The sequence below is a fragment of the Dermacentor silvarum genome, chromosome 3, assembly GCF_013339745.2.
Source record: "Dermacentor silvarum isolate Dsil-2018 chromosome 3, BIME_Dsil_1.4, whole genome shotgun sequence".
Classification (NCBI taxonomy): domain Eukaryota; kingdom Metazoa; phylum Arthropoda; class Arachnida; order Ixodida; family Ixodidae; genus Dermacentor; species Dermacentor silvarum.
In genome coordinates, this window is record NC_051156.1 from 102483019 (window position 1) to 102495339 (window position 12321).

The following is a 12321-nucleotide window of genomic DNA, read 5'->3' on the forward strand; positions in this document are numbered from 1 at the left end:
CAATATGCGTAGAATGTGTTATAGTACAGATGATTGCACCGTGGACGGCATCCCAAGCAGCGCAATTGTTCCGACGCATGGTTCTGGAGAGATGATTGAATGTTCTCGTGGCTGTAATCTAACGCAAATGCACAGAACGGCTATAGATGGTGTTCAATAGTGTTAAACGTAAATGGTCTGAAGAAAACTGGAGAAACAGTCTTACAAGGAGAATCACGGCAGGCCAGCAGAAAATGATGAAGAGTGTTAGTTGGTTGGTTCGTTGATCCTCAGTGCACGGATGCAATCCGCTCTAGGGGATTGGCGATGATCCGGGTAGTGCACGTGTTCAAAGCGTAATACTAATTTTGAGGATTATTAATTCAATCAGAACTTGTAACTGGAACTTGCGAAATTAAATATTACCGGATATACTCGTAGATATGAAGCCCAAAGTATTAATATATTACAGAGAATAAAAATGTGAATAACAAAAGAAAGACGACACGAAAAACTTTAGCATAGAACTTATTTTGCTTCACCCAATGCGATTGCACAGGATATCACAAACGTTCCGGTCAGTAAACCCAGTTCGGTTGCGTCAAAGGAAAGAACCACGGGGAGACGTCCTCTGCAGAACAATAGCTTCGTCATTGTTGCTGTTGCAGTTGTTGCTGTGGTCTCAGACTTCTTACGATGGACGCAACGACATTCTCTTCCACGACCACAGTGCCTACTTTGGTCTCCAAAATGTATGTAGAGGAACCGCCACTCTCACAGCCAGCGCGCCCGCGTGATACGCAAAATTTGTCACAAATTGCCAAGAGGCAGAGTGGCGTGATAGCGCTGCCTCCCAGTACTTGGGTGGGAGCGCTTGTTGGCGTTCTCTACTACTTATGTGCGGGAGATTGATCGTCACTTGGATGAAAGCTATCTCACGCTACTCTGCCTCTTGGAAATTTAAGAATTATCAGGATTTACGTGCCAGAAGCACGCTATAATTATGAGACACGCAGTATTGGGGGGCTCCGGATTCATTTTGACCATGTGGAATGCGGGCGTTTTTGCACTCCCCCCTCCTCGCCCCCCCCCCCCCCCCTCATGGATGTGGCTGCTGGCCACATTCGTGTTCGAATGTGGAAGTTTCAAAATCGTTTCGCATGCACATATGACCTCTAATTATTGAATTTATTTTGGTGTATTGTTTTCCAAATTAAAAAAAAAGAAATACACGTGTGCGAAAAAATAACGTTTTTTAAGCCATTTCCACTTTTTTATATATAGCACCTTTACACGACAGTCCCGTAGGCGTCACCATGTTTCATCATGCGGTAGCCCGTCCACTGCTTGCCTCAGCTGCCTCCGTCACCTTCTTGTTTACAATGCATGCACATGATGCCTCTGCGGCTCAACATACCTCTGTTTTGTCGGATATTGTACACGATGACTGTGTGGACGACACGAACCTTTCACCACAGGGCGCTTTCAGAGCTTGTCCACACGGCACGGGCAACGTTTACGGTTCTTGTACTAAAAGCGGAGCCAGAAATGCATTCTAAGCTGTCCACATTTTCTCCTTATGAAAGAAATCACCATCACCATGTTTTTCACTTTGTTTTTCTATTTGGCAAACACTTCGAAGGAGCAGCTTGTCATGATTCTGTCATAGTAATGCTCCTCGGTGCGGTCACTATCTGATTGTTTATTTTCCGACTAATCGCACGCGGTTTCCCTCCGTTGCGATAGATTTGTGCTTGCCGCGCTCAAGCCTTCGAAAGCAGATGTTCTGTATTTTGTGATAGCATGTAGCAAATATGTATTATCGCTAGTCACTTGCTTACTCTGTGAACCGTTGCGAAACGTCCAACGTGCAGCTTCGAACATTTGTCTGCTGTCCGTGTAATCTACGCCAGTCTTGCTTCGGCGCATTGATTCAAGTGTGCACCCATTCACTTATCCTTGATACGTTGAAAATAGTGGGCGCAAGTTTGCGCGGTTGTGCGAGGGAGCCGGACCGCTTACTATGCCAGTAAGCGGCAATGCCAGTAAGTGGAAAGTAAGTGCAGCTATAGCCCAGTACCTCATTTCACAGTTGTTCCTTTCGTGCACTTATTTAGACACTCTCAAGAACGCTAACGCACACACGGCCGTCATCGTCACAACTATTTCGAGGGGCAATTCCCGCTGGCGGTTAATTTGTTAATTTACGACCAGCGTTCTCTGCTACTGCTAAATTGCGGTGTTAAAGACATTCAAAGAGCACTCGTGGTGCATGTCTCTAGAGAAGCAAGGTGCAAATTTGGGCTCGTCGGTTGGGCGTGATTACCCTTGCAAACTTGACTTTACAGCGCATACATAGACAAAGGGACAGCAAGAGTCTCGAAAGACAAGCGCTGACTTCCAACTGAAATTTTATTTTGAATAACATGCATATATAGCCACGACAGCTCGACAAGAGCACCCGCTGCAAAACACGAAGTGAACATGAGCGAGCATTAAAAAATCGAGCCTCAACCGCCCTCTTAGGAACAACCGGACATTTAAACTAACAGCACCGATAGATCTTGTTCAAAATAAAGAGCCGCGTTCGTTCATTTCTGTTCTCAAAGTTCTATTCTCGCAAATGTTGGTTTGATCAAGATGAAGGACTTTGTATATTGACGTATCCAACCGAAAACGAGCGACACGAAATGTAAAAGTGCAGTCGAGTTGGTGTAGCATTGTCACGCATAAAACGGCACAATACGTAGGACACAGGGTTTCCTGTTCTGTGTATTGTATTGTGCTGTTTTGTCCTTGACAGCGCTAGGCCATTTTTTGTTCGCTTACGAACAAGCTACTTCAAGCGCTTCCTTCCGAATGTCTGCCCACAAATTCATAAACGAAGCTTTCTCCCCTTCAGCTCTAATCTTTGCCTCGAGGCGCTGAAGTTGGTCAGGCTTGAAGTAGTTCTTCCAATCACCAATTTGAGCATTCCTCACAATACCATATTTTTTGCAGTCCCCGTCGTAACCATTCTTGCAGGTCATGTTGTTTCTGGTCATCATGACCTCCCACTCCTGGCTGCGCAAGTTCATCACAACGACACTTTTCATGCGGCTGGGTGAAGACTGTTCCAGGATTTGGTCAAGCAAGCCGTTTTCGTCATCTTCGATAAGCCTTCCATGGCGATCGCCAAGAAAGCGCGCCAGCTTTAGCACTGTTTCGCGAGTCTCTCTTTTTAGCTGCTCGTAAGTGAGGAAGAGCACGTTGGGCCTGTCTCTCAATGCGTAGCCCGTGGCTACGTGGTCAAAATAGGAGCCGTAGCCGAAGTCCTTGTTCAAGAAGTACTCGAAGAACTCGTCGAACGTGCCGTCCTCGAAACGGTAGACACTGAGGTTGGTGACCATGTGGAACAACGACACACACACATCCCAAGGATTTCTTGCCACGTACACGTACCTGCCGAAAGAAATAAAAAGAAATATAGTAGTACTGGGTATGAGAATAGCACTAAGCACTAGCTCATGCAGCTTGAAACACAAGAAGTTCTTGAAGAGCTAAACCATTTTCCGAATAATATCAGTAAAGGAATAGAAGCCACCTAACGTATAATAACTCGAGAAATAAATGGTGTTTTCGCTTTTCAGGAAAGAAAAAACTTAGTATAAAAAGTGAGTAAGGTCAAGATAAAACCAAGAAATAACTTCAACACCTATAGGTTTTACTGGAATCCGCAAGGTGGATGATGCCTCATGCAATGGTAAAATTTTAACCTGCATGAAGCTATCAGTAAGCTACGAAAGAAGGATTTGGTTGTAGGTAGATCCGACGTAAACGTTCAACTTTTTTAGAGATGCGTTAGGCAGAGGCGGCAGTTTTTATTTTTATATATGAAGTAGGCTTAACGCAAGCCATTTGTTTCGGCACGTATCATGCTACCCCAGGTCTCTAAAGCACGTGGAGCCGCTAAATATGCGCTTCCCTCGCATCAATCTGCTCTGTGTGTGTGTTGTGGTGCAGCGCACCTGAGTGAACACAGCGATCCGTGAAAGTGATTGGTTGAAAAGCAATCGTGTTTCAGCTGTTCGTATATTTCACAGTTACGAACATGTCGAAGTGGAATCTGGGCTTCACAAATTAACAGAAGCGTTAACTAGCCAAAGCAGCAGAGTAGAACTCTTCACCTAACTGCTCGCTCCGCTGACCGATTTTCTTGCCTGCTGGTCACTATCAACAAAACTCGAGTCCCTCTGTTTCCCATCACCTCGTTCATAGATAACCTTTATTTAATCCAGGCCGCAGCGAATAAGTCCGTCATTGTGCGCCGAAAATAATCAAAAATCTCCCACAAGATTTTAGCTCACTTCGTCTGGCGCTCTGTATGCGAGCCAATGCGACATGACAACTTGTTTCTCCCGCTTGACCGGGATGGCAGCGGTCTTGCACATTTACTCTTCAGCAAGTATTGTAGCGCTCTTAAAGACAATGTCTTAACGAGTTGCGCCCCTTTTTTCCGTATCTAGTTTTTTTTGTAGCTTATCTCAGGGGCCAATGCCGCAGATAGTGCTTTGGAAAAGTGCGGGCCTACCCGAAGGTAGTGCTGCGCAAAAATATGGGTCGCGCTTGTGAGTATGCGGAGTGTAAAAATGTTGGCTGATACCGAAAATCCTGAAGTCGAAGAATTTAAGCAGCTCATCATCCTCCTACTCCCCCTGACGTGAGGGGTGACGCGATAGAGTGCCGTGTGCAGTGACTCCGTTTCATTTTCATCACCACTCACTGAGGAAGAAATTGTCGTTGACTGACGTCCAACGAAGGTTGCATTGCCTTCCAGCTTTTTTGCGCTGTCGAGATGTAACTAACCCATTTCTACGCAATGTCCTTAAGCGCCGGACGATATCTCATTTGCCTTCTCTTATGCTATCGTCATTTATTGAAAATTGTACTTTCCACGGGCTCCAAAAGTAAGTAGTTGATGCTGTTGTATATCTTCAAGCTAAACTTTCATCATTTCTTTTATTTCACTCAGGTAGCAAGACGTCGTAACGGATTCTGTTGATGTATGCTCCCCCCCCCCCCCCCCCCCAACGCATGCCATTATACCACACCACATTCGGTAATCTTCACTTGCCAATTTTATTATTCGCGTTTGGAAAGTGTGTGTGCCTATGGAAACACAACATTTTTAATGAACCTCATACTTCGACACTCCCTGAGAAGATGTGGCAAAATGCTGATGAATTGTTTCTTCCCTTTGACATACATTGCAGGCTTCGATTTGTGCTTAAACGTTCCTGATCATAAACTTATGATCTGTTTAGTGTAAGTGCTTGAGGCTTTCTTCCCTGCAATAAGGAAAAACAAACAAGTTCTTTTCTATCATTTGTACACTGAAACGTTGGCTGTAAACCTATGTTTACAGCTGTAAAAATGGTACAACCGAGAGGATTCTTTGTTCCGTCGCCTGATTGCTGAGTCTGTCACAAGCCTGAGCCAACTGATCATATTTTCCTAGACTGCTTGAACGCAGTATATTTATGGGATGTCTGGCAGCAAACAATGGAAAAAAGGATCACCCGTGCCACGGAGCACCCGTGGCATACAAAGTCCCTATATAGGAAAAGTACCGCCATCCTTTGATCAACGCTGCTTCTCTCTGTCCTGTAACTCCGATTGGACTATGATAACGCGCGCCTTCACTTCTTTATACATATTTTTTTTTTTCCTGCGGCAGAGCCATGTTGAAAGTCACTCTGCGTAGCCGCAGTCGCCGGCGGCGGCCCACGCCCGGCCTGAAAGCTTCAACGTGGACTTTCTAGGGACGCCACCATCGACTTGTTTTCGCAAGCAACAAGTAGAGAAAAAAAGAAGCGCTTTAGGAGAGGAGACGGCGGAGGAAAGATAGATGGCGGTACTTTTTCTATATAGGGACTTTAGTGGCATTACTTATGGCAAAAGATTGCTTCCTGTAGAAAAGGATAACGATGTAGCAAAAAGATAACTTGATGTTAATGCTTACTCAATGTTGGGCGTACGAGATGGCAGTGCGCCATACAGATCTAGATGCCAAACCGTACAGGAAATACTTTAGAACGTCTTGTAAACCTGAGAGAAGTGTATAATCAGCAGAAGGAGAAGCCAGATTGGTTGGCTTTGATGAATGAACTTGCAAATTTAAAGCGCTTTTTGTATTGTCCAGCCAGGGATCGGCTTAAATATCATACTTTTCGGCAATTAATTTGTGATTGTGCTGTTTTTGCTGTTATTTTGCACGAAGAACACAATAAAGAAAAAGAAATTGATAGCGCACGGGTTAGTGCACCCGACTAATAAACTTTCGGTTTATGTAGCAGTTTCTGTACCCAGAATATCACCCACTGTCTGCAAACTGTTCAGGTTATTGCCACTTGATTTTTCTTCATTTCGGCGTCTCCGAAGGCCAATTCTAGTGCCCTTTACGCGCATTCTTATCTGGCCTTCTTCATCCATGTATTTAAAATGCCTAGAGCCACCGTTAAACGCCTCTTTTGTTAAAAAGGCAAGCCCTCAGGCCTGCTGGTACTAATTGCCATGTAAGTAAGCCACTGCATGCAGGATATCCCTCTCTTGTGTGCGCAGAATCCTGCCTAGCATATTTGATGACGCTAAGGTATGCGTGTAAGAAGTACAGCGCTGTTCGTATTCCATTCAATGTGCTCTAGAGGTAGTGTCAGGCTTCGAAGTTAATGGCTTTGCGTAAGAGCTTTCTCCTTATGAATACGCTGTATATGTAACAAGATCAACTCTATGCGCTGGACGTACACAGAAACAAATATTAGGGATTCGTTGTACATAAGGTATATAAATGCACGCGTATACTTTCAACGTATGTTTAGACACTTTACGGAGGCACAGTGGCCGAAATGAGACACACATGCGCTCATTCTAACTGCGCGCGCCTTACGCCGGAACAACTAGTGCAGCTGTGCTTAACGAATAAGGCCATTTGAGGCCTTCAAGTGCAGGTGCGAATACGAAAAAGACGTCGAAATGAATCTGGGAACGAGAAAGACGGAACACGTTTGTCTAGAGCTATGTACGGGGCAGTAATAATCCTAAATGAACTCTAAAGAACGCCGATTTCCCAGATGGCCTAGAAGAACCGATCCCGGAGGTAGCGTAGTATTAAAATTAGGCTGATTCCGTAGGTAGTGCAGTCTAAAAAAAAACTACAGTGCACCCTAGTGTGCCTCAAAAGACCTTGCCTTTTTTTATCTCAATCTATGTGTTTATTTATTACTTTATATAAGGAGATGTTTGTGGCTGCAGGTGGCGCTGGCTTCTCGTCTTCTATGACGTGATAATTATGCTCAAAAACGTGGTCAAAAGACAATCATGGCTACAAAGAACCTCAGCTACAGAATCGATACGTCACTGGATAGGTGCCTGAATAGAGCAGTATAACAAGAGCCAACAATTAAGGAAGTCGGCAATGAAGGGGGCCAGATCTGAAGAAAGAAAAGTGCAGAAATTCGTACCAGAGCGTCCAATGAGCGAGAAGCATTGAGCAGCACATCAGTAAAGAACGAGAAGGGAAACGAAGACATTTCAGTGAAAATAAAAGAAAGCTTCGTTTATGGCTTCTTCCTACTTATTCGTAGGACCCGCACAACTTTTCTAGTGCCTAGCGAAAAAAAAAAGTGACAGACGCATACAGAAGGCATGCTATACACTTACAGGTCGATAGATTGTGTGTGTTGCCTTCTGTCTGTCGCGGTCTCAAGTATTTTCTACCAAACAGTAGAAAAAGAGCCTTTTTAACTGCTGATTAACTGCTGATAAGCGCTGCTGGTTAACTCCGATGGCCCAGAGTTCTTTATAGCTGTCGGCTAAGTCGAATACTCAAAAGTTTCTTGCATTCCACCCAATCGGTTACCTCAGTGTAGCGAAGGTTCACCAACGAAACAGCAATGCCACTGAGTAACATTGTCCTGCGCAATATATGAATGTGCTCACTTGGCATCGTCGCTTATCAACTCAGGTTGCGGTGGGAGATGTGTGGCGAGGCATCGCAACGCCAACGCTGGTCTCCAGTCGTCGACGCCAACGTATTCCATCGGCCGGGTGTTCTTGGTGAACTGGTCGTAATTCTCCACGCCTTCTCCTTCTTTAAGAATTAGCTGGATTATGTATTGTACCCAGTGCGTCCCGCTTTTGGGATATGACCACTGCACCAGATCTCCCTTGGAGGCCTTGAAATTCAGGGCTTTCTTCACCAAGACCGGGTCGACGTTTGGACATCTGGGCACTCCATCTATTATTTGGTAGAAGGGTCCTCGTTGCTCCATTGAACCTAGAATAGTTTTTACTGGCTTTATTATAGCTGGAGGCAATAAAAAAACGCAGGCGTTTCTGCACTGTTGGGGGAAATAAAACAAAATACAATAGATTTGCGGGACCTAGAAAATGATGTATTGTAAACAAGTAACATTATCAACTCACTCAATTCACAGTTTTAAAGCAGGAACTGACAGCCCAATTTCACGAGAACCAGCTTTTTTCGATTACTTGCATTAAAAGCTTCCGTTGCTTGTAATTCAAAGGCAAATTATAAAACGTTCGCATGACTGAAGCGTTCAAAACTTTGGTCGCATAAAATGCTTGGAACACACAAAGTGACCGACAACCGCTGAAAACGTGCCACCAGCTGATTGGGGTGGAAATTAAAATACTATGATTTATTTTAATTAAATCGAGCATGCTATTCGACTCAACTCGAAGGATGGTAATTTTAAATGGGCTCACAATCTATCTCAAAAACGGCATGTCATGACTCTTTGCGCTGCAACTTGGTATTATAGAGCTAGATTCTTAGCAAGTGATCAGAGATTGCTGCGCGTAAGTCGGCTGTTAAGGTGTACCATAGGATTATTTTAAAAATTGCATTTAAAAATATTTTACAAGCGTTTCTGCTTTATTCTGTGCCTATCACCATATAAGTGAATTCACGCTTCCAAGTGGCGCTGCCAGCGCGGCAACAATTGGAATGGCAGAACCGCGGGGTCCATGGAGAAGCACACTTCATTGCTTCACATGCTATCGGTAGTATGAATGTTGTTGTTCTTGTTCCCCAATGAAATGGCACAACCCACTCTGGCAGGTCGGCCATGAATCAGGCGGTGAAAAAATGTGAGGAAAGTAAGTTGAACTAGACGAAAGTAAGTTGAAATAAGTATCTTGTAAATGGGACTTGAATGTAACTTGTCCTCGGGCACTCGAGCTAAACTTCTTCGCTCACACTCAAGTTTTCGAAACATGACATGCTTCGGAAGGGCCACATGCTGAAGTTCATATCCACTGTTAACGTACATCTCCCAGTAGTAGAGAGAGAGAGAGAGAGTGAACTTTATTTAGAACCAGCCGTTTAGTCGGCTGGGCCTAGGCTTCCTACGATGGGACGTCGAGGTCTTGTCTCTTAATTCGCCGCTTCGTAGTAAAAAAAAAAAAAAAATTACCATCAATTACGATACTTCCTAATGGGAAACTTGAGCGCAGTTCTATACGTGTTTTCATTTCACGATATATAGAGGCAAATAATTTCAGAGACATGTAACAGAGTTGACAATCGTCAAAAATTTGATCTGCGGGTCAAGCGCGTCGGGTTTTGTACATGACTCGTCGAAGGTTCCAGTGTAATCGCTGGTGCCGCTTCGCTTCCAGAAAGTACTATACAATTCGTGCCGCGCATACAATCCGATTACAAAACAATCGCAAGCCATGACAATGCATGAAAACAATCACGAACGAGATCAAACCAAGGAAACTAAACAAGCGCGAGCGAGAGCTGGCGCGAGCAGATGAAAGGTACGACACGAGCGGTCCGGCTGAGACTAGATAAGAGTAGGCATCGAGCGGTCGGATGGGTTCGCATTACACCAGTTTCACACGTGCACGTCCCTGCTGGGGCCACTCTCATTGGTCTCCACCGTTCGGGGCTCAGTCTTTCGCCTGCCGCTCCGCATTCGCTCTTTCATCTTTCGCTGTTGTGCTCGTTCGCTCGGTACGCCGGCGACACTCGCCGCAGAAACGGGCCATTAAGGGCTGCGCTCTAAAACGCAGTTTTGCTCTCGAAAACTAGATTTGGCTTTGTGGAAAAAATCACCGCCCCTTCCACTCCGTGAAGTTGGTCGAACAGCTAAGTTTTGCATTCGCGGCCACACGGCTGGCACGAATGGCGCTACTTGCGGATGATGGGACCCGTCGGCGTCCACAGGCGACGGCGTTCCTATAGCGTGTTCCTCACAAAGTGAGCAAGCTCTCGCTGGTGCGCACGTCGGGCGGCTTCTTCCTTGGGAGTATAAAAAGTCTTGGCCATTTTCGAAGAACGAACGTGGACCAAGAACCTACGGAGCCTCTCACTGACTTACTTTTCGCAAACGCTCATTGGCTGCCTGACTCACTCGCCCCCTTCTCGGCGCGGCCCAGCTGCCTGTCTCACTCTGTCCCCTCTCGCTCCCAGGTCACGTGACCACGCCAAGCAACAGGATGGCACAGGGTCGACCATGAACAGCTCCGCTGTTAAAATTCCGCTTCCATTCCACCCTGAGTAAGTGTATGCACAGTGAAGCTGTTGCTGACGTTAGACAAGTACCACCGAAGTTAGATAACGTTACACTTGCACCACCACCACAACTCACGTACGTTAGGCGGACACGCACGTTTGCAAGTTATATGTACGCATGGTGGGGAAGCTGCCATAGAAGCCCATGCGTCCTACAATGGCGGCTTACGGAGTCACGGCAGCGCCATCTACATTAGGCGGGGCCAACTTCTCGGTGTAAGAATCTCAACGTTTGTCGTTTGAGGCGTGTTGCGCCAAGTCATCTACTGCGCCAGTTCACACCACATCGCATATACAAAGCCCACAAGAGTACAAGCGAAGTGTAAGCGAGAATAATCGTTACAACATCGCGTCACAACCTAACCTGGATACACCCATCAGTATTTATAGCCCTGAAGCACGTTCATAGGTTTCGGCTAAAAACGCGGTAATTACTGACACAAAATTCAAACTATACCTACATAATACCCATAATATAGTCCTAATCTCCACGAAATATAAACACGGCGATTCGATCTCAACGCGGACAAGGCCAGAGCTTAGTATCACTCCTGAACATAGGGAGAAAGCTAGTGCTGAGCAGTTCCTTGCAAATCTAATGATTGGGCCACTAAAGTTTGAATTTCGCCCCACATTGCATATGATACACCCCTGCTTTCCACTCAATTTGAAATTTGTACGTCGTAGAGCTCATTGGGTACACTAGGGAACAACGAATAAAAGTCGTATAACACTTGTCAATCACTTGTTATGCAATTGTTTATACTATACCTGTAATCTATTGATGCAAATTGACGTGAGTACGCAGATAAACCAAATGTTAACCCAATTTCTACCAAATTTCATCACGGTTGCACCGCCATGCAAAGGTTAATTCTGTGCCATTCGGAAATAGACTTATAATGCCCCAGGGCGCTTGCATACCTGATTTCCATGCAAACCACAAACCTTGAACTTCGCCTACACACCTACCATAATCCTCCCCTTCTTTTCACCAAATATAATCAACGTGTTTAGTAGTTTGTCGAGGACACCGGTAAAATTCCTTTCTACATAGTAGAGAGCGTAAAAATACGGACAAAATGAGCATGCACTTATTAATTGCAGTGCTCGATCTTGAGCCTGAAACGCTAAACATTTTCTACACATTGGCTTCATCATGCGCTCATTTGCAGCTATTGTGATCTCGGTGTCATGTACAGCACACGCAACACTTCAAAACATTGCCTATAATGGCTGCGTAAAGCTTTCAAGCACGTGTTTAAATGATTTTCGCAAAGCCCATAGTTGAGTCACGGTCCTGAACATTTTTCACACATTACTCATATGATGTCCTTTTTTCCTTCAAAATTAATTGTCTGGCACGTTAAGTCCTTTTATGAAATGGAGCAGTGTTCGCACACAGTACTCGACATTTGCTGATAATGCTCTAAAGTCCTTGCATCAGTAATTTTCTAGAGAGGTTATAATTAACGGACACTGATCAAACTTCAGTAATACATCACACATAACAGACTTCCTATTTGTACGGAATATAAGCAATGCGTCTCGTTTAGTTCACCCAGGAGGCCAAGAAAACTGAGCCACGCGCACTGTATCGAACATCATTATAAAGATTGATTGATTGAACAACTTTATTGAGAGTCCTGCGAGGTTAATCCGGGGGGATCCTCAGTACCGGCCTAGGCTTCGGCCGCGAGCCCTTGCGTTCGGGCGGCTTTCTCCGCTCGCTGGACGGCCCAGAGTTGTCTTGTAATGCG

General features: G+C 45.1%; 1 protein-coding gene across 2 annotated transcripts in view; it reads right to left on the minus strand.

Annotated features, from left to right (window-relative positions):
• Positions 1–1144: 1144 nt before the first annotated feature.
• The window catches only part of LOC119445637 (sulfotransferase 1C2-like), a 47457-nt gene continuing 36280 nt past the window's right edge, over positions 1145–12321 (minus strand). For both annotated transcript variants that reach the window (XM_049663478.1, XM_037709909.2), the window contains exons 2-3: positions 7957–8293; positions 1145–3420 (exon numbers count right to left, since the gene is read on the minus strand). In XM_049663478.1, the coding sequence (XP_049519435.1) occupies positions 2805–3420; positions 7957–8288 (948 nt within the window). In that variant the 5' untranslated portion in view covers positions 8289–8293 and the 3' untranslated portion in view covers positions 1145–2804. The remainder of the gene's footprint in view (positions 3421–7956; positions 8294–12321) is intronic.